This window comes from Mangifera indica, chromosome 10 (assembly GCF_011075055.1).
Source record: "Mangifera indica cultivar Alphonso chromosome 10, CATAS_Mindica_2.1, whole genome shotgun sequence".
In the NCBI taxonomy this organism is placed as follows: Eukaryota; Viridiplantae; Streptophyta; class Magnoliopsida; order Sapindales; family Anacardiaceae; genus Mangifera; species Mangifera indica.
In genome coordinates this window covers 6,802,917-6,825,717 of record NC_058146.1, presented here as the reverse complement: position 1 = coordinate 6,825,717, position 22,801 = coordinate 6,802,917, and the positions used below count along the sequence as shown (strand labels likewise).

The 22,801-nt window shown below is 34.5% G+C and overlaps 3 protein-coding genes across 6 annotated transcripts; 1 reads left to right on the top strand and 2 right to left on the bottom strand.

The window, feature by feature from the left end:
* The first annotated feature begins 2,609 nt into the window (after window positions 1-2,609).
* Window positions 2,610-5,935, top strand: LOC123227223 (putative pentatricopeptide repeat-containing protein At5g06400, mitochondrial). Its single transcript, XM_044651931.1, is given in 6 exon segments — window positions 2,610-2,898; window positions 2,901-2,988; window positions 2,990-3,110; window positions 3,113-4,046; window positions 4,049-4,972; window positions 4,975-5,935. Coding segments are annotated over 6 exon segments (3,126 nt in total). The 5' UTR covers window positions 2,610-2,726; the 3' UTR covers window positions 5,862-5,935.
* Window positions 5,936-8,623: 2,688 nt separating this feature from the next.
* On the bottom strand, window positions 8,624-12,655 carry LOC123226949 (iron-sulfur cluster co-chaperone protein HscB homolog). Of its 4 annotated transcripts, none has more exons than XM_044651533.1 (7): window positions 12,211-12,654; window positions 11,232-11,328; window positions 11,045-11,134; window positions 10,583-10,648; window positions 10,141-10,209; window positions 9,460-9,602; window positions 8,624-9,055 (listed from the first exon to the last, which is right to left on the bottom strand). In XM_044651533.1, exons 1-6 carry the CDS (start codon window positions 12,552-12,554, stop codon window positions 9,465-9,467), a joined length of 804 nt encoding a protein of 267 aa, XP_044507468.1. In that variant the 5' UTR covers window positions 12,555-12,654; the 3' UTR covers window positions 8,624-9,055; window positions 9,460-9,464. The 4 variants fall into 4 exon arrangements, with proteins under 4 accessions (XP_044507468.1, XP_044507469.1, XP_044507466.1 ...); XM_044651534.1 differs by having other exon boundaries at window positions 8,624-9,029; XM_044651531.1 differs by lacking the exon at window positions 8,624-9,055 and having other exon boundaries at window positions 9,122-9,602.
* A 2,280-nt stretch (window positions 12,656-14,935) lies between these two features.
* Window positions 14,936-15,403, bottom strand: LOC123227870. Its single transcript, XM_044652994.1, has one exon. The coding sequence runs from the start codon at window positions 15,401-15,403 to the stop codon at window positions 14,936-14,938; it is 468 nt and encodes a 155-aa protein (XP_044508929.1).
* Between the last annotated feature and the right edge of the window lie 7,398 nt (window positions 15,404-22,801).

The following is a 22,801-nucleotide window of genomic DNA, read 5'->3' as shown; positions in this document are numbered from 1 at the left end:
AACATTTGACTTTTGATGTAAAGTGAAAAAAGAGATATTAGTAATTTTAACAACTTTTTTCCACCTTATATATATCTAGCAAACTTTTTTCCATTATACATATTTAGCCACACATACAAAAAATCCAAAATACCACTGAGAAGCTGGCCAAGCATCCAAAAACTCTTGGCCAAGCTCTTAAAAAACAAGTTAATAGTCGATTTACCAAAACCAACGCCAACAAGCCAAGCTACCGGCCGTTCGTGGACAGATCAAGACAACTAACACGTTGTTAACGCTAGCAATTTGCTGACAAGCCAATTTTCATTAGATTTCAAGAAACCCATCATTGATCCCACTGATTTCCACTCATCTTTGTTGGTTTTCATAAGATTTTAGAAATGCCTGAAAAATGGCATATCAGGTAAGTATTAGACCAAATATTCATAGATTTCCACTCATCTTCATTGGTTTTGCTTAGGTTTATTCAGGTTTCTTATATTTGGGTTTATTACAATAAAATAATGTTTTGGTAGATAGAAATTTATCTGAGTTGAAAAATTATTTGTGATTTATGATTTGTTGATTTGTTGGTAAAAATTTGAGAAAAAGATTGGTTGATTGACCAAACACTCGATCAACTAATTTTTTTTTTAAATTTGGTTGACTAATTGATCAAACACCTAACCAACAACCACCTTTTTTTTTTTCAAAAATTGATTTGGTTGATTGACGAAACACTAGACCAACCATTTAGAAATTTAGAAAGTGAATGAAATTATTCAAAAGGTCACATAAATTATTCTAAAAAGTGATTAATTACATAAATTATGACCAAAAAAACATAAATTAATTATTTAACAAAGAAAATTAAAAATTTTGTTTGTTTTTTCTAACTTTGTTGTTCTTTTTGTGATTCATTTAAGAGATTTCATGTCAATGAGTGGGATGGTGAGTTTAAGTTCCATATTGCCCACAGATTTTGGAGTCGTGTAATTGTCAAAGTGCACCTAAAAACAGTTACAAGAATCTACACTAGGTTAAATATGACTTAAAGACAAATGTTCAGAGCAACATATTTTGGACATTTTGTAAGCATGGAAGGGCATGGAAACAACTCCATACTCATGCACTCGATGTTATTCCATTATTATCATCATCATTGAGATTATCCAATTCTTCATCCTCTGGGATACTCTATGGTTGTGCTCAATCGAATGTCGGATCATTCTTCAATTGTTCTTCCTCAGCTTGTTCTTCATCCAAATTGTCTCTTTCTTTGATTTGACTCTTTGTAACATAAAAACATGTCGGTAATACTTTTTCCCTTACTACTATCATAAAAAATTTAATATCATCATCATCTTGGAGCTCATATGGGTTCTCAAGCGCTGTCAAATCATTATCCGTATAGATATAGACATTTGATTGTCTTCGATTAATTTTAAGACAATAGTAGACTTTCTTGACCAATCATTCGAAATCAACTCTTATATAAACTATTAACATTCTTTCATTTTAGCCAAGCCCAAAACCCAGATCATAATAGTTACATTTTTATTTTCTCCCAAATTTTGATCACAAAAACATTTGCGTTCTATTTGATCTATTGAATCTTTCTAGATAATTAATCAATACTTGAATTGATTTAACTTTGAAACAATAACTTATATCAAACAATCATAAATTATCTTACAAAATCACATTATACATGCTCTATAGATTCCAAATCTCTAACAAAATAAATAACACTATAAAAGTTTAGATTTATACTTACTTGGATCTTTCTAATTTTGATGTAAGATTTCAACATTTTTGCTTTCATTTCTTTTTGCTAAAGTGGCTGAAGTTGAATCATATTGTTGGTTGAGCTCTTCTCATTTTAAAAAAGAAATCAAATCAAAATATGGCTAAATATATATAGTAAAAAAAAAAAAAAGGCAACTCCATATGTATAGGAAAAAGGGCTTAAAATAATTAATATTCCATAAAAAAATATCATTTTTCATGAGAATTTGCCGTTTGGACATTTTCAAAGTCGGAAATAGTCACTCACCCAATATTTGTTTGATTTGAACTTTTTTTTCATCATCAAAAATGAAATTTACTACTACCTTAAATGGGGTTATACAATATATATATATATATATAATATATATATATATATATATATATATATATATATACTTTTTTTAATCTTTTTGCTCTGCCAGTCAGACATTGAGTTAGTGAGAGATAAAATGGTTCCAAAAAAATTATAACAAATTTAACTTAGAGAAAATAACTCTCCCTATTTGACATTCCCCCCTGGTCAAAGATAAAAATATTCATTGATTTTTAAACAAAGAAATGAGAGACTCCCACGATATTCTTGGCATTTTATTTATCAATAAAATTATGTATATTTATTTTAAAAATATAAATATATATATTTGATATATATTATTAAATAATTAAATAATTAAAATAATTTATAAAATAAATTTAATTATATAATTATATATAACAAATATATATTTATTTATATATTTAAAATGAATACGTATAACAATACTGTTTATTCGCTAATCTAAGTAAGTTTCACTTGCACAAATAAGTTGGTATGAAATAACGGAATTCAATTGAATAAAATTTGATAACAATTATGGAAGTCTCCCTTTGAGTTTGTTATTTTATGCGGCGGGAACGGGCGTTGGTTTATAAACAGCGGGTAAATGAAGTTTTAGGCATTTAAAAGTCACCAAAGAATGCGATACATAAGCAGATTCAAATCCTTGTTTTCAGATTCAAGCTGTAAACTCAGAAAATCTCAGCTCTGTAGACTTAGGATTTCTCATCTTTCAAGCTTTGTCAAGTCATCTAAACCTTCTCAACCTAAAAAGGCCCAGCCGCACCACCACCCTTTAAACAGCGAGCAGATGGAATTTCTACACTTTTTAACGAGATAACTGAAATTTTAGGTGCTGAAAATGTAGCACCAGATGAAACCCCATGTGGGTTTTCGATATTGCGAGACGGAGGAAAAAGTGAGTGGGGTTAGTGGAAATCTTACTTCTTTCTCACCAACTGTTCGGGGAAATGCTCAAGAGGAGAAAATTTCAGTATTGGGAGATACCCAGATGAATAATTTGGTAATAATATTGATGTCAGCCCTGTGGTTCATGAGATTACGGAGATTGTTAGGGCTGAAAATTGTGTCATTTCAATGGAGGATAGGTTAGAGACTTCGGGCATTCGGTTTCATCCTGAGGTTGTTGAGAAGGTTTTGAAACGATGCTTTAAAGTGCCACATTTGGCTTTAAAGTTTTTCAGTTGGGTGAAGGTAAGAGAAGGGTTTCATGGTACGACTGAAATTTATAATACCATGTTGTCAATAGCTGGGGAAGCGAAAGAGTTTGGGCTGATGGAGGAGTTGGCAAAAGATATGGAGATAAAATCATGTGAGAAGAGTATCAAGACTTGGACAATTCTTGTATCACAGTATGGAAAGGCGAAGTTGATAGGGAAAGCTCTGTTGGTCTTTGATAATATGAAGAAATGTGGTTGTGAACCTGATGCAGCAGCTTACAAAATGATGATACGATCTCTTTGTAATGCCGGTAAAAGGGACATAGCTTTGGAGTTCTATAAAGAGGCAGCGCAGAAGAATATTATGCTCGATTTGAATTTGTACAAGATGGTAATGAATTCTGCAGCAAAATTGGGAGATGTTGATGTGGTCCACTCTGTTGCTGATGATATGTTAAAAAACTCTCAGATTCCAGAGCATGCTGTTTACATTTACATGCTGAAGGGTTTTTGCGCTGCTGAGAGAATTAAGGAAGCTTTGGAATTGATCCGAAACCTCAATAGTAAGGAGGTATCAATTGACAATGATTATTTCGAGACTTTGGTGAAAGGACTGTGCAGGGCTGGCCGGATTTCAGATGCTTTAGAGATTCTTGACATTATGAAGAAAAGAAATTTGGTTAATGGTAAGGTATATGGGTTTATTGTCAGTGGATACTTGAGGAAAAATGATCTTTCTAAAGCTCTCGTTCTGTTTCAAGAAATGAAAGAATGTGGATATTGGCATTGGCTTCTACCTATACAGAACTAATGCAATGCCTCTTCAAATTAAATGAGTATCAGAAAGGCTGTGAACTATACAGTGAGATGCAGCAATGTGGAATCCAGCTAGATAGCGTGGTGATCACTGCAATGGTTGCAGGACATGTTCGCCAAAATCATATATCTGAAGCTTGGAAAACATTAGAGAGCATGGAAGATTACGGTGTCAGACCCACTTGGAAATCGTATTCTGTGTTCGTCAAGGAGCTTTGTAGAGTTTACAGGACAGATGAGATCTTAAAGGTTTTGAACAAAATGCAGGATTCCAAAATAGTTATTGGGGATGAAATATTTCAATGGGCTATGTCTTGTATGGAGAAGAAGGGAGAGATGGATAATGTTGAAAAAGTAAAGCAGATGCGAAGAATTTCTAAACTTCCTTCCCAAGGTGAGTTTCTTAATAATGATGCATCTACTAGACAAAAGTTCCATTCAAAGTTGAACCATAATCGAATAGAGCAAGAGAAAATGAATTCTGACTTGGTGAAGCTACATTCAAAGGCTTACAGCGAGCAGCATTTACAAGAAATTTGTGGGTTGTTATCATCATCAAATGACTGGTGCTTCGTTCAAGAAGCTTTAGAGAAATGCACTGTCCAGTTCACACCAGAACTTGTTCTGGAAATTTTGCGTAACTGTGAAACAAATGGTAACACAGCTCAGCAATTTTTCTCATGGGTGGGTAAACGAGCTGGTTATCAACACAGTACAGATACATACAACATGGCGATCAAGATCGCAGGACGTGGGAAAGATTTTAAGCACATGAGAAACTTATTTTTTGAAATGAGAAGAAATCGTTTCATAATCACAACAGATACATGGACAATCATGATAATGCAATACGGTCGAGCAGGTCTAACAGAGATTGCCCTGAGGATCTTTGGGAGATGAAAGCTAGTGGCTGCAATCCAACATGTAGTACCTATAAGTATTTAGTCATATTGCTTTGTGGGAGAAAAGGTAGGAAGGTAGACAACGCCGTAAAAGTATTTCAAGAGATGATTCATGCAGGATATACTCCAGATAAGGAATTGATCGAAACATACCTTGGTTGTTTATGCGAAGTTAGTAAGCTGCAGGCAGCTAGAAGTTGCATGGAATCACTCTGCAAAGTTGGTTTCACACGCCCCCTGAGTTATTCCTTGTATATTCGAGCTCTTTGTCGAGCAGGAAGATTGGAAGAAGCTTTAGCATTAGTCAATGAAGTTGAAGAAGATCGATCTAAGCTGGATCAGTATATCTATGGCAGCGTTGTTCATGGACTATTGCGAAGGGGACAAACAGAACAAGCATTGGCAAAGGTAGAGTCGATGAAGCAGGTAGGCATTCTACCAAATGTCCACGTTTACACATCCTTAATAGTTCATTTCTTCAAAGAAAAGCAAGTAGGAAGAGCTTTGGAAACTTTTGCAGAAATGCAAGAAAAGGGTTGTAAACCAACAGTGGTTACTTATTCTGCATTGATTCGTGGATACATGGACTCGAGCAAGATTACCGAAGCTTGGGATGTCTTTAACCACATGAAAGAGAAAGGACCTTACCCTGATTTTAAGACTTATTCAATGTTCATAAGTTGTCTGTGTAAGGTAGGGAAATCTGCAGAAGCCCTGCAACTTATATCAGAAATGTTAGACAAAGGAATTGTTCCTAGTAATATTAACTTTCGAACGATATTTTTTGGGCTCAACAGGGAGGGTAAGCAAGATTTAGCTCGCTCTGTACTACACAAAAAGTCTGCTTTAATACGCAGACGCAAATTCTTGAACTGATTTGCGTTATTTTGGGACTGTTACATTGTATATTACTTTTCTAATCAGTAATAATATAGATTCATTCTTGCTTACATTGTGTGCAACTTGAAATAATTTAAAATCCCAAACCTTTCGTCATTACTTCTTAATGCTTTAATAAGAACTACAATTTCTACTTATTGGTGAGATCTCGTTATTTCCAATGCGAATCTCAGTCAGTCACAACTTAATTAGGTTCGAATTTGCAAGCTCGATAAGACCCTGCAAGTCAAGCAAGATGAATCAATATCTACTCCGGCGCGACTGAAAATACATCGTAGTTGGTATTATTAAAGTTGTTATATTAAAGGTTAATATTACAAGGTCTGAAAAACGCACAGTAGGTGATGGACAGTGTGTGAAAGAAGTTGGAATCTGTCGAGATGTTCAGTTAACACTGCAGGAGATGGAAATTACTGAGATTTTTCCCCATTAATCAGGGAAATATAAATGTAATTCTCGGTGTGAATTGGTTGAAGACACTATGCAAAGTACGAAGCAGCTAGAAAACACGACCTATGTGTTCCGAATGGCAGGGACAAGTACAATTATAGGGCGACCCATCTTTAATCACCATAGAGACATCATTCAAGGAGATGTGGAAATCCATTAAAAAGAGTATGATGGTTTCAGGTTGGTGTTTGGGGGCATGAAAACATAGAATTGGAAGCTTCAGTAACCCACCGATGGAGAGATGTCCAACATTTATTTAGTGAGTCGTCCAAACTTTCGCCTTGATGACCCAATGATCATGCTTGGTAGAGGGAGCTCAACTAGTATATCCATATTACCGAGAAATGAAGTGGAGCGATTAGTTCGCACGATGGTCCAAGTTGGGATTATAAGGCGAGTATCAACCCTTTCTTTAGTCAAATTCTGCTATAGTTTTTCGTACACATAATAATCAATACAAGTTTCCCTAATGTCTTTTGGTTTATTTTAAAGCTCTTTTCACTTTTAAAGCATGAGAATAAAGTTTTTCATGATAATTTGCGGTGGTTTGTATTGATTTTCTTTTATGGCACTTTAATTTATAGCACGGACAGAACACTTGATGCACTTAGAAAAGACACTAAAACTCTTGTCTGAGCATCAATTGGTGTTGAGTAAAAATAAATGTTCCTTGCTCGTAAAAAAATTAGAGTATTTGGGTTGCATAATTTCGACTGTTGGTGCAGTGACAAACCTAAAGAAAATACAATGCCTGGTAGATTGGCCCAACCAAGAGATATTAAGGAATTGAGAGGTTTTCCAGCAGGTCATACAAGGTATTAATGGAGGTTTGTAAGATGTTAAGACCGCATCACAACTCCCTTAACTTGGCAACAAAAAAAAATTCATTTGGTTGGAGTGGTAAAGCAATGATGCTTTTCACCCACGACAGAGCAATTATGACAATCCTGATCTTAACCATACCTAATTTTACTAAGAAATTCATTATTAAGACGGATGCTCCCAAGAGTAGTTTAGGGGCACTATCGATGCAAAAGGAGTAGCCCAATACATTCATGAGCCAAGCATTGCCCGCTAGAGGCCAAGTGATATTAGTGTACGAATGGGAGTTAATGACACTTATTTTCCCCTCGCAAAGACGGAGAGGCAGGAACCTTAAAATTCAAACTAACCAAAAGATTTTGAAACACCCGGAACAAAAGATAATTAAGAGTGATCAACAGAAATAAGTAATTAAACTATTGGGTTAGACTTTGAAGTTTAACAGACCTGAGGTGGAGAACGAAAGTTGTTGCTGCCTTATCTAGAATGCCCAACAATTCAACAACCGTGGCAACCATTTCAGCTGGGCATTGGTTAGAAGGGAAAAAATTGATGAGAAGGTACACCCAAATGAATACGGAAGTTTAATATAAGATTTGTTGTGAGATCCCACGTGGAACAGTAACTACCAATTGAAAAATGAGGCATTATTGTATAAGGGCAGGTTGGTTTTATTGCATGTTTCGCTCTTATTCCCTCAATATTAGTTGAGTTCCATTCTACTGCTTTTGGCGGGCATTTGGGGTTCTCTCAGACATAGATTAAGGTTTCGATTTGTGATTATGTTGCCAATTGTAAGGTTTGTCGACACAGTAAGCATTAAGCTATGAGTCCAACCAGATTGTTGTGGCCACCCTCAATACTTGGAGAAAGTATGAGGGAATATTTCTACAGACTTAATGAGGGGCTTCTACGAAAAAGGCTACACAATTTTGGTCATGGTGGATTGATTAATTAAAAATTGTCACTTTATCGTGCTCCATTATCTATACTCAAGAAAGAAGGTAGATGACGTTTTGGATGAAGAGGTGATTAAGCTTCATGGGTATCCTTGGTCAATTATCTCCAACCACAACCGCGTTTTAATAAGTCAAGTTTGGACTAGATTGTTCCACAACACGAGTACCACGTTCGAATTTAGTAGTTCTTACCACCACATATAGATGACCAAATTGAAGTGGTTAACCGGAACTTAAAAGACTTACATGTTTTTGGGCACAACAGCCCAAAGGACTCATTGGCTTTCTTGGACAGAATACTGTTGTAACACAACCTTTCATAATGCCACAAGAATGACACTCTTCAAAGCCTTATATGGTAGGAAACCTCCAACCCTACTCCGTTGGAGCCCAAAAAAATAAACCAAGGTTGACCAGGTTGAAAACTTTCAGCAGTCAGGATCAGATCTTGTCTCAACTAAAAAACATCGGACTCGTGCCCAAGAAAAATTTGAAAAAATATGCAGATTTGAAAAGAAGGGAAGTCCAATTTGCTTCTGGTAATATAGTTTTTCTAAACTTACTGCCTTCCAAATTCAGAAATTTAGAAAAAAAAAAGACTAATGAAAAGATGAGCCCTAAATTCTATGGCCCCTCAAGATCTTGGAGAAATTTGGGACTGTCGCATAAAGTTAGAGCTGCCCTCAATTCCTAAGTACATCTTGTTTTCCATGTCTCTCAACTAAAGACGATGATAGAAACCAATATCCATCTACAACCTCTCACATCTTGCTTAACTGACAACCTCGAATTGCAATTACAACCTGAGCAATTGATCAGCACCAGATTTTCCTCAACAGTCCTCTCTAAGGTTGATTGAGATTCACTCTTTATTGGTTGTTGAGGTGTGGAAACTCTGCTGTTAGTTGATTATCTGCTGAGAGGTGCATTGACTTGTAACTGTTTCAGGTGGTGAATTGAGAAGAATCAAACAGGTACAGAACAGTTAAATTACTGGCAAGACAGTGATGTTAACTCTAGCACAAGAATTTATTATTTGTCAATGTCATACATTTCATGCTTCAACTGAAATATTTGCAGTCTGTTCGGTGTTAGATTACTAGCAAGACAGATGATATTAACTCTAGAAATAATATCTGTCTAACTAGTAATCTCTGTCAGACCAATAACATTATTGAATACAAAATTACAAATGATTAATGTTGCTGAATGAATTTGTAAACAATGCAATAACTTTTCTATTTTCTCTCTGTATTTTTTTCTCTCAATTGTAAACAGTAGCATTTGTAACCCTCTTGCCTATGTATGAATGATTTTCTAGAAGAAAAGCTTGGATGTAGTACCTGCATCAAAGCTTCTTTTCGATTTCTTCATTTACACGATCATAGTAGGTCATTCTTTGGATACATGTTAAAGCTTCGTCAAATTTCTGATTTTGAAATGCACTAGCAAAGGACTTAGACCAATGCATCAACTTCTCTTGCATCTGAATAAACAAGGAAAATCAAAGAAAGTTAAAAACAAAATGTAGAAAACAACAATAGTGGTTACATCAAATATGTCTGCCGATTTCCATTGAAGTAACACTTAAATTCAATAAACATCCAAGCTTTTCTTACGTAAACTGATCCCAGGCAGAGTTGCAAAGGACATGGCCACCAATCAGGGACCATGTTCCAACACAACCATCCCATTCAAGATCCTTGATCTGGCAATTATCTTCCATGTTTTCAGACAGTCTATAAATGTGATTTAAAAGACTCAGACCACAGAATAGATGCTTGCACGGCTAGTTTACTGAGTGTGGGCTTATCTCCCACGCTTTCAAACAGTCTATAAATGTAATTTAAAAATCCAGGCCATAGAATAGATGATTGCACAGCTAGGTTCCATCAGTGCTCTCTAAAGGCCGCACTCAGCAACTGATATATGCATATTACATATAGGAAAATGTTGATGCAACCATTACAAACAAGTGACTCTATACTCACATAGCATATCTCTAGATCAAGAGCTTATCATACCATAGACTTCATTTGATTTAAAGCCTGAGAATCAGTTGCATCTTCTACAGCTTCCCTGATCTCCATAATCTGTGATTATATTCAGAAACCAACAGTCAGTATTTTTAATAAAAAAGGAGATTCAACATAAGGTTCAAACAGCCAAAAAGGTCCGTTCCACTCTCCCCCCCCCACCCACCACCACCCACCCCCCCCCCCCCCCCCCCCCCCCAACCCCGCATTTTAATCAGAAGCATCAGAAATTTATCAACTAACTAAGTGAGAAGAAAAAGTGGCACTATTTGTAAGTAAGAATGTGAAAAACACTCTTCCCCATTTTTCTTTATCTTCTAATAAACCTTCTAATTGTGAGAGAAAAAAAAATTTCTCTGAAGGGAACTTCAGATAAATCTATAAAGACTTGAAGCTTCAGATTTACATCAAACAAGGCACCAACACATACCTCAGTAAGCAACTGTGGGTCTGAAAGTGTCTCTTCTTCATTAACATCTACACCTTCAAGCCTCATCTGTAAAGCAAATTGTAAAATTTTAATTCATAAGCAATTAGAGGCGAACTAAAATAATGGGTATATATGAAAGACGAAAGAAGCATTGTTGGAAAGTGTAATGAAAGAAACTAAAAGGATGCTAATAAATCACTCCTAAGTACATCAATAGCTTCTCAAAAACATTCATTAAATCCACAAAGATTCAATCATCCACCAGTGAGTAGTAAGCTAATCCATTGCTCATGCACACTCAAGTCTCAGTTTCCCTTACAATTATACTAATACATATATCTGCTAATTATTTAGAAAAATAAAGTGTAAACATTTTTATATCTTAGATAGCCTTGATATTTTTCTGTGTGTGTGATAAAATCAACAAGAAGCTCATCCTAATGATGCTTAAAGTAATCTTACAATGTATATTGCCCGAGACAATGCATTCCTAAGTGTGTGGTAGGCTTCAATTACCCGAGCAGACTGTTCAGCAGCATACTCTCTCTCCCTCTAATTAAAAAAAAAAAAAAAGAGAGCATATAAACATTTAACCATAAGATATCGAAAAACTATTATTTTCAAGAGCTTCAAAAATATTTGAACAGACCTCAGATTTTGAATGAACTAGATCAGGATGTAACTTTTTCTGCCAGTCTTTGTACTTTCCCTCCAGATTCCTATCCTCAATTTCATACCTTTTCGCTCTGTTATGAATTAGGCAAAAAATAACAGGGGCTACTAAATTCAAAATAGAACTAAAGAAACAATAACAAACTCCGCTTAACGGACTTTAATATACAGCTAGCTACTAAAACTGATATTAGTGTTACACTAACTTTGTAAACTAGCTTTTGGGTCCAGTTGAGAACAACAGAGCTTAGTGAAGCTGAGAAAAACTACAAACTTTACATAGTTTGAATGCTTAATCGAAAATGGAAATAGAAAGAAGAGAAGATCAGAACTTCTACAATACGAAAGGTATTGACATTATATTTTTTGTGTTGAACATTATACTTACAACAAAATATCACTTGTAAAAGGTGTGACGTTTACGGAAGCAAGTATCATGTTTCACAATCGCAAAATATTCATAACTTGCAATGAAACATTAAGATAACTTGTAAATTTTACAAGCGTATCTTTCTTATAATCATCTTCCATATAGTAGCTACAAAATCTTCAGTGAAACATAAAGACAACTTATCAATAAGCGCCAGTCCAATCATGAATCCCATGTCAACACATGCAAGAGCGTGTCTATATAGCAAATTGCATATTTCAAGGAAATGTGAAATAATGAGAAAAGCTTCCATCATTGTAAAATTATCACATCCCTAAATTCTTCAGTTTCCTTGGCTTATTTCTTATCCAAACTAGCAACAAAAGATCATTACTCTCTTTGCTTATACTCTCAAACACACTAAAACAACTAGACAACAGAGCTCCTTTTTTTTGGTTCCTTTTACACTAATCTTTCTAGCAATCCAACAATCATTTGAAATAAAAACAGCAATAGCAACAGAAGAATATTTATACATACAGAAACTTATCGAAACGAAACTTTGTGTTGAATTTCAGATACTCACAATCCAAATATTTGAAAATAATCCACGGAGCAATCAACAGGCTGGACACTCCGACAGGACTCACAAAACAGAAACGGCGCCGTTTTAGGCACCGCATCGCAGTTCCAGCACGTGCCGTTGTGAGCTCTCTCGGCGGATTCCGAGCAGAAAGTTTTGGACCAAAATGAAAGGTTTGGAACAGGACAACGCCATTCGGACGGAGGAGAGAAAGAAGATGAATTGAGAAAGCGACTCTGTGGGGTTGAAGTGTAAATGTAATTTGAAACCTCAAAATGACACGTCGTACGAAGCGCTCGGCGGAGAATGGCAGAGAAAGGCTTCCGAAGCTTCCCTGATTTATTCATCTTTCCGTCCCCCGAAAGATTTGAGAACGTGAAAGGAAAATGAATGGGGACCCAAAAAATTTACCAATGCCCAAAAGGGAGAAGAACTTTGTCCCACCCAGCTTTTGATGCGATCTTAATCCCACCCACGGCAGATGGAAAACCATTTTTCCCACCCATAAGCCATTAATATAGATGATATATGTTTGCATAAGGATAAAATGTCTATTTTACCCTTATTAGATGAAATAACAAAAATACCCCTCAATTTAATCTGTAGGCATAAGGGTTTGATTGAAATTACCAATTTACCCCGTAGAATGGAAACTACCAATTTACGTTAGAGAATGATGTTTTTATGCCTTCAAGATTTCAATTATCTTTTGTTCAATTCATAAGCTCATTTTAATGGGATTTCAGACTAATACTTTTCTACATTTCAAATTCCAGATTGATGCTTTTCTGCATTTCAAATTCTAGACTGTAAATGCAGAAACCGAAATCCAAAATTCCAGACTGAAAATGTAGAACAAAAATCTAGAAACAAGAAAATGAAGAAACCAAATTGTGTATTTTGCATTTCATTTACGTTAAGAGACTGATATTTTTCTGCATTTTAAATTCTAGATTGAATGCAGAAACCAAAATCTAGAAACAAAAAAATGAAAAAGCCAAATTGTAAACATAACCCTAGAAAATAAATTAATCTCACATAAACCTAAAGAAAATGTAGAAAATTTCCAAAAACAGGAAAATGCAGTAAATTACCAAATGATAATCAGAACCCTGGAAAATAATCAGCTTTCAACAAGAAAATGCAGAAAAAACCAAATAAACTTTTAGAAACTAAAAGAAAATGCAGAAAACCAAGGAAACCATAAGCTGGAAAACAATAATTCTGCAGAAACAAAAAGAAAATGCAGAAAACTAAATTGTAAACTGTAAGCTGGAAAACAATAAACTGTCAGAAACCAAAAAAACCAAGCAAAAAACAAATTGGAACCTTTAAGTGCAGAAACCATATGTCAACATTACCAATGCAACACCAATTATCAACAGAAACCAATGTAAGTGCAGTTATCAACAGAATCCATTAAATTCCAAAATCTAAATTTTAACATATTACTGCATAAACCCTAAAACAGTTATTAACATATTACTACATAAACCACAAAAGCAAGCACTAATGCAGTAAATCAGCACAACATTACCAAAACAAATATCATTACTACAATTACGATAAGATGAAATGTCAATAGTAGTATATCAAAAAATAAAAAATATTCTACTCCAAAATTATTTATGAGTGTTGCATATTACAAACTACTTATGAGCGCTGCATATTACAAACTACTTAATGAGCGCTGCATATAAAAAAAAATAAATTATCTTATCATTTTTCAAAGTTCTGCCAAAAATACCCAATGCAGTGAACTCTTCATGAAGGCTACAGAGAATAGGCTTGATGCAGTTACTTGAATTGGACCTCTGGAAACAAAATTTACACTAGTTAAACCTTTTTGGTTCAGCATTTATCAACCTGGCCAACAGAAAGAAAAATAAAAAAAATAAATTGACTACGAAGATGTATTCCATTGCATAAATATCTAGATCATTAATATCATATTGTGAGGGTTGGTTGGAAAAAGTTTCCGCAAATTGTGCCCGTGCTGAGTAAGTTGTCATGCTTAGTATTGTCTTTCTCTGTTAACAAAACAAAAAATTGAAGAATTAGTTAAGGAATAATAAACCAGAGGGTATGATAAAATAATGAAAAATGATGTATAATAATTACCTTTTGATTTCTTCTGTTTGCAGCAGCAGGATTATTTTTAGGCCAAAAGACTATTTCCCACCCAAGGTATGCTATAATCTCAAGTTTCTACCCTTTAACTATAGAAATACCAAATACCTATCCATGAGCAGTTAAAATTAACGATGGTAAGGGTAAAATCATCATTTTCTCTATAATATTAAAAAATAAACTAAAATATAATTTATTTTTGCTTCTCTAAAATTTAAAAACTAAAATTTTTCTCTAACCTAAGTTTTAAAAAATGGCAGTTTCACCATAGGGTTTCGTTTTGAAATCTCCGACGACATCTCCGACGAAACCCTAAGGTGAAACTGCCATTTTTTAAAACTTAGCTAGGGAAAAATTTTAGTTTTTAAAGTTTAAGGGGGCAAAAAGAGATAAAATTTTCAGGCGTTAGGATTCTTTTAAATTTAACCGGCCATGGGTGAGTAAACGGTATTTCTATAGTTAAATGGTGGAAACTTGAGATTACAGCATACCTTGGGTGGAAAATAGTCATTTGGCCCTTATTTTTACATGACCTCTTGTTGTGACCAATTTCCTAGCATAAACTGCATTTGACAGTGGACATTTGTTTTCTCTTTGGTCATTCATCAGGGTCTCTTCTTCTCATTTTTCTTGCCTTGCCACAGGTTGGTTGTTTATGGGGTAGGAGCAGCTTGCTTTCAGAGGGGGCAGGCCAATTCCTTTTATCTGAAACTGGATGAATTATTCCACTATATGTTGTCATATATGCTAGAATTCTGAGTTTCTCATCAACAAATAATTCAAATAAAGAAAAATTCATATGCAGTATGAAGCACACTATATGTTGACATGGGACACCAGAAATCTGCCATATGCCACAATCACAACTTCTCTTTTGAAGATCCAATGTGTATGTTCCACTTGGCAAAACAGACATATCAATGACTTCGAACTCCATCAGACTAGCATGAAGAATCCTCACATTTCTAGCAGATTTAATATTCTTATTCAACTTGGCTAACAACAACGGTGGTAGTGGGGTAACCCACTCTCTGGTTGCCTTGAGCCTATTATGAATTCTTGTCATTATTCTCCTCCGATAAAGTTCCAACAAACTCAAAATTGACATCTCTCTATCTTCTCCAAGCTAGCTGTTGAAGGATTCACTCATGTTGTTAGTGATATGAGCAGATTTGACATTTGTATCAAATCCAAACCTAGACCACTGATCGGGTTCATTTTCGATGATCCATTTATGTGACGTCTAATCAACCTCCCGTACTTTTGTTAATACATGTTGGAAATTAACCTTATTAGATGTTTTACAAACAGCCCAAAAAAGGTTCTTCATGCATATCCTGGGAAAAATTTTCCTAAAGTTTGTATAAACATGCCTTAAACAGAATCTGCTTTTGGCGCTCGGCCATTGTGTTTGTAAAGAATTTATTAACCCTTTTTGCCTATCACTCATGAAAGTGATAAGCTTGATATCCCCCAAAACATCATGCAGTAAATTGATGAAATACCCCCATGTGTCACTATTCTCAACCTCACACACACAAATAGCGAATGGGAATATCCCACCATTGGCATCAATGCAACTACAGACAGAAGAACTCCCCCAAAATGACCCTTGAGATGGCAACCATCTACTCCCACAAAATGACGACATCCATCGATAAATCCCCTTTTTTGTGCTGCAAAGCTCATAAAAAACCTATGGAATCTTGGAGTTGATGGGATTTCTTCCCTAATGACTTTCAAAACAACCCTTGAATCAAGATTACTAACCAACAAAATGTTACAATACCCAAACAACCAATTGAATGAGTCAGAATGCTTATTTACTGTCATATTAGTTGCAATTTTCCTAACCCTATAGAATTTTTTATTACTAATCTTTAATAAATGATCCATTTCTAGTTGGTCAGCCAAAGGCTTAATGGTTGACCCTCTTTGTGACCAAATAAAACACCTCATTTTCTTTGTTATCTAAGAAGCAGTAGTTTTTGAGTTGTTCTGAACCTTCAAACAAGTGTGTGTGGGTTCATATATTCTTATTTGGAAAGACTGCTGATCAACCATCATGGTTGCATAAAAATGGTATAGATAACCCTTTATTGCACAAACTAATTTGATTCTCTTCTTTCATTATATATTTTTCTCAATTGGAAGCCCCTCTGAAGTGTGTACTCTCTTAATACCTCCCTAAAATAATCAACACTTTCAAAAATTTATCTAACCTCAAAATTAACTTTCCCATTTACACTATATGTGAATGTTTTTCCCTTCATAAACCTAGACAACCTTGTAACAAGATCACATGCAGAACTCGATGAATCAGAACTTTCATTTCTTCACCATTAGATAGACCCCTAGCTGTCTCATTGTTCACACCTTCAATTGTCTCTTCATTGGTATTGGCAATAACTACTGCAGATGTATCTTCATTTATATTTTCCACATCATCATTAACATCGTTAAATTGTGCATCTTCATGAGAGGCATCACTCCAATGACAGTCATCGTCACTACATTCAATATTAGAGATTTCTCCTTCATACTCATCAAATCCATGATCCCAATCAGATGGTTGTTGGGGAGATTGTTCTGATGGTTGTCTAGGGTGCTGTGAGAGATGGGGAGGCTGTTGTGAGTGATGTGCAGGCTGCTGTGAGGGTTGGGAGGGTGTTCCGAGGGATGTGCAGGTTGGTGTGAGGGTTGTGGTGGTTGAGTAGGCTGTTGTGAGGGTTGGGGAAGTTGCTATGAGGCTTTTGTAGGCTACTGTGAGGGTTAGGGTGGCTGTTGTAAGGCTTCTATAGGCTGTTGTGAGGGTTGTGAGGCTTTTGCATGCTATTGTGAAGGTTGGGGTGGTTGTTGTGAGGCTTCTGCAGGTTACTATTCAAGTGGCAAAGGGGTCATATTTCCAACTGTTGCAATTAGAAAGAATTATACAAACATGTCAATATCTTTTAGCCCAACCCTAGTATACTTTTCAAACATATAACACATATCTTCATCACAGTCTATAATATATCTCCCTACCCCATTAGACTTTTTTGTTTGAATCTTTATTTTCTCCTTCACATACAACTCCATTATTTCATCTTCATTGGCTATACAATTTTCAAGTCTTTGATAAAGACAATGTAGCTATACTTATCTAGATCAACATTGTGAATTTCACACGGAATATCACAAGCATCGAATCGTAAATTAAACCGCATCGTGGGCAACATCCTATGTGTGACATATCCCCAATATACCAAATATTGCATGTTCAATATGCATCCATTAAACAACATACATGTTCATCCATTAACCAAATAATGTATGTTCACAACCATAAAAAAATATTCAAACATCCAACAATACATAGGTGAGCATGTTACAGCAAACATGACAGCATGTAAACAACATGCAACCATGTGAACTGTTCATCTATTATGTGATCATAATACAGTGACAATGCAAACATGCAATTTGCAAAGAATCAATAAACTTCAAACAACACGCATTTATTTACATTATTGGTACGGGGCGCTGTTAAACCAGGAGACTTAAAGGTAATACCCTTTCTTATTGCGCCAGTAGCATTGCACTCCTAGATGTCCAGCCAATATACCAAATAATGCATGTTCACACCCCTCAAACAATATTCAAGCATAAAATAGATTAACAATATGCATGCTCAATTCATATGTTATAATACATTATATAAGCATGTTACAAATAGCATAAAAATATGTAATACAATTTACACATACGTATTACATGTAAACAGTATGAATATATTATATAGTACACAGTATACATATAACCATATATACTATAACAATAAACATGTAACAACTCTTCATGTAATCATATTTAATCCATATTCAATCATATTATTAATATAAGTAAGTTTATTCAATAGCAAAGAAACCTTAATCAGAAGTTTTATTTACAATCAATAGTTAATTAAAAACATCAGATCCATCTCGAACCACCCATTTTTTCATGTAAAACAACAAAATAGTTAACGAATCCAATGAAGAAAAACAAACCCTACGTACACAACAGTACCTAGGGAAGCATGCAAAACCCACACGTAAAATTGTTAGGCCTACTATATATGTAAAATGAATCACCATAACATTAACCCTAAACCAACATAGCAGAAAAATCATAAAACCAACCGTTTAACATAAACAAACACCAACACATTTAATCTTTTTACCAACACAATAGACCATCATAAACGATATAATGTTAAAACACTATGAACGAAACAATGAGACATGGACAGATCAAACCTCGAGGCCAAAGAACTTCTATAGCCCTTGGTTGGTGTACTCTTCGTCATCGTTGTTGCTTCAAACAATGTGAAAAACCATTATCGTTGGTGTAGGTTCAAAGGTAGTGGTTGAAAACCCTTCACGTTGTCGTTGGTCGAAACACTACTTCGTTCACTCTTAAAGATGTTGCCGTTACTGTCGTCATCAATGTTTTGCAGTCGTCGTTGGCCATTGTTAGTTTTTGGAACTCACAGGACTTTTACACTCCAGAGAAATAACGTAAGGCAATGCAGCTATTTGAGAATGAAATGAAACCCTTCGTTCTCTTTCCCTCATTCAAAATGGCGTTTCAAATTACCCGGCCATGCGTCGCTTTTTCATTCGCTCTCAATATAATAAAAAATTATTTTTTCCATCGATATTTATTTAAAACCCCATTAAATGACAAAAACGCCCTAACATATGTCCATATTTGATTGGCTTATCGATTTTGAAATTCCTCATAGTCGTTGATTTCTATCTAAGCAATATTAACCGTTGATTTTGAAATCATTGCGTATTTATTTCTCTGCAGGTGCTGCGTACGAGCACACCGAAATGCGCCTCCTTATCGTTTTAAAATCGGTGCCATATTCTTTTTCCTTCTACGTGTCCTCATTTCCTTTCGTCACATCATCCATCATAAACATATCGCCAATTATTTCGCTTTAACTAGCCAATAAAGCTTCCTTCCACCGTAAGTTTCGCCACGCGTCAAGCATTGGTGGATGGCATGTGACAGAAAAGTCGGCCGCATTTAATTTTTACGGAAAAGTGTTTAATAAACAATTTTTTATTATTCCGCTTTTATAAAACGGACATAACATTTGAGATTACTAAAATACCCCTTCACTCAAACGGATTCTTGTAACGTTAACGGCTCATGGGTGGGAAAAATGGTTTTCCATCTGCCGTGGGTGACATTTTAAGAACGCATCAAAAGTTGGATGGGAAATAATCCTTCTCCCTGCATAAAAATATACTATAATTTCCAGATAATTGGTTGCAGGTAAAAGAGATGGCCCCGTAAATTAGAGATTATAAATTCAAGTTTTATTTTTAATGATTCTTTGATTGGAAAATTTCCAACAACTAAAAATAATCAATAATTAGTGTAACATAATAGCAACCAAAAGACAAGAACAAAATTTACAATAAAATGGTTATTTAAAATTTACAACAAATTTTAGGGAAATTAAAGAATTAGCCTAAACAATAGGAGCATAGGTGAAATTACTCTAAAAGTTAAAAATTAAGCAAAAATATCATATTTAGCTGCAATGACCAAAATGCCCTCGTATATAAACCAAAAAATTTTCATATCTCTACCCAAATTTCCCCCAAATTCATTGTTGGAATTTAGAGAAAATCCTGAGTCTCCCACAGGTTCAGTATTCATTTAACTTCTTTGAAATTTCGTCAACATTTTTTGTGTTTTCGATAACGAAAATAACAAAGAAAGTTAGTACATCATTCTTACTCTTATTTGAATTATTTTATTGTTAAGATTATTTTGATTCGATGAAGATTTTAAATGTTGAATGTTTAGAGTTTCGATTTTGAATAATGCATAAAATGTGTTGATTCTTGCTTGTTTTGGTTGAATATTTTTAGGCTATTATGTTATAGGATGTGTAGATATGATAGTTGTTAAAATTGGAGATTGAAATGATGATTTTTTATCGGAAAATAGCTTAGTTTCACCTGTGATCAAACCTAGAGGGCCTTGGGATTCCCCAGGGTGAATAAAATCTTCCCCAAGTTGGAACGATGTCACATGGGGTGGGGGAGAATGTGATTTTTGAAACAGTAAAGACCCGGGGGAGAGCGAGGGAAAACCCCCGAGGGGAGGGGGTATTTGAACAATAAGCTGGTGGTGCTTCAAGGAACTCGAGGGAATTCGAGGGTTGGGGGGAAATTAATTTTTTGAAACTATAAGACATGTGAGAGATAAGAAAATTGATGAGTGAGCAAACAAAAACTATAGGACTTGTGAGAGAGTAAAACATATATAAGGGGGAAAATTGATATTTTTTCACTACTTAGGTTTTTAGACGTGTAGTTTTTGAATTTCATATTCATTTTTCCTATTTTAAAGTTTTTTTGACGAATAGTTTTCGAATTTCAAGTTCGTTTCTTAATTTTCTTGGCTTTTCTATGCCTATTTTTTTGAAGTAATTTTTGAATTTTTGATCGATTTTTTTGTTTTTATCATACTAAGCTATTTTAATGTTTAGTTTTCAAATTTTATGTTCATTTTTATTGTTTTAGGGTTCTTCGACTTGTAGTTTTCAAATTTTAAGTCTGTTTCTTTATTTTTGTGTTTTCTAAACCCATTTTCTTATCTAATTTTCAAATTTCAAATTGATTTTTTAATTTTTGCATTTCTAAAAAATTTCAACGTTTATTTTTTGAAATTCAAATTTATTTTTTTCCTTTTGTCATTTTAGGGAATTTCGCATTGTAATTTTCGAATTTTTGTTTGATATTTCAGTTTTTATCATTTTAGATATTTTAACATGTAGTTTTCGAATTTTAGGTACATTTTTCGATAGTTATCATCTTAAGGTTTTTGGACGTGTAGTTTTCAAATTTTACTTTAGTTTTTTTTAGTTTTCAAATATTTTTCTAATATTTTTTTAACCCCCTAAAATATTATCAAATATCCAAATACCCCCTTCATATAACATTCGAATTTGATTTAACAAATAAAATTAAGTTTTGAGTTAAAATTCGTATAAATACATTTTTCTCACAAATTAATTTCTTTTGCCTCGAATTCAGAAATATGAATTTTTTCTTTCGAACGAACCCACAGTATCAAATATTGAGTAAAAATGAAAGTAAAAGTGAGTGTTTGAATAATGTGAGAAATGTATGTAAGTAAAAGTTTATATAAAAGTTGTGAAGGATAGTTTTGGTATTTTAAAAAAAATTTGGGACATTTTTGCTTAAAACTTTGAAATGGGGCATTTTTGCTTAGAAATAGGAAAAAAAAATCATTTTTGCTTAAAAGGGGGCAAAAGGGGTATTTACTTTAATTCCCCAAATTTTATAACCAAAGAATTGTATTGTAAAATTGATTACTTTTCCCAATAAAATGGTTGGAAAATGATTATTTTTACAGCACATACAACAAACACAAAAACAAATTTGATTTTCTTATTGTCACTATTCACCTCTAACAATTCTTAATACTTTAAGTAGTAGAGATTTACTTGTAGAAAAAGAAAAAACATACATAAAAATAATTGTTAAATACATATATATTCTACCCCAAATTAAAGTTAAATTAAAAGTTAGAGGTAAAGTTACAGACAAAATTACACGAAGAAAGAAATAGTTAGTAAAGTGAAAAATGGTTTGAAAATTGAAAATACAAAATAAAAAAAATGTCCTGAGACAAGAGTTGAAATAAAATAATATAAAATGTCTTTTGGCCTAACCGATTGGCCAAACGACTATTTCCCACCCAAGGTTTGATGTTTTCTCAACAGTCTCTCATTTAACTATGAAAACACCAAACACCGACCTATGACCGGTTAGATTTAACCAAACCCTAACGGTGGTAGGGGTAAAATCATCATTTTTGCTATAATATTAAAAATAAACTAAAATAGAATCTAATTTTATCCCCTTAAACTTTAAAAACTAAAATTTTCCCCCAGCCTAAGTTTTAAAAAATGACAGTTTCACCCTAGGGTTTGGTTTTGAAATCTCCGGCGACCGTTCCGGCTCCATTGTCGACGGCCTCTCCCTCCCGAAGCAGCCTCTCCTTCCGGCGAATGCTTTCCTCCCATTTGGAGGCTCGATCGGCATCGGAAACGCCTTGGGAGACGAAGACGTCTTCCCAGACGAAGACGACGGGCGTTTTCGACGCCGATCGAGCCTCCAAATGGGAGGAAAGCATTCGCCGGAAGGAGAGGCTGCTTCGGGAGGGAGAGGTCGTCAACAATGGAGCCGGAACGGTCGCCGGAGATTTCAAAACCAAACCCTAGGGTGAAACTGCCATTTTTTAAAACTTAGGCTGGAGGAAAATTTTAGTTTTTAAAGTTTAGGGGGGCAAAAAGAGATAAAATTTTCAGGCGTTAGGGTTTAGTTAAATCTAACTGGTCATGAGTGGGTATTTGGTGTTTCCATAATTAAAAGGGGGACTTTTGAGAAAA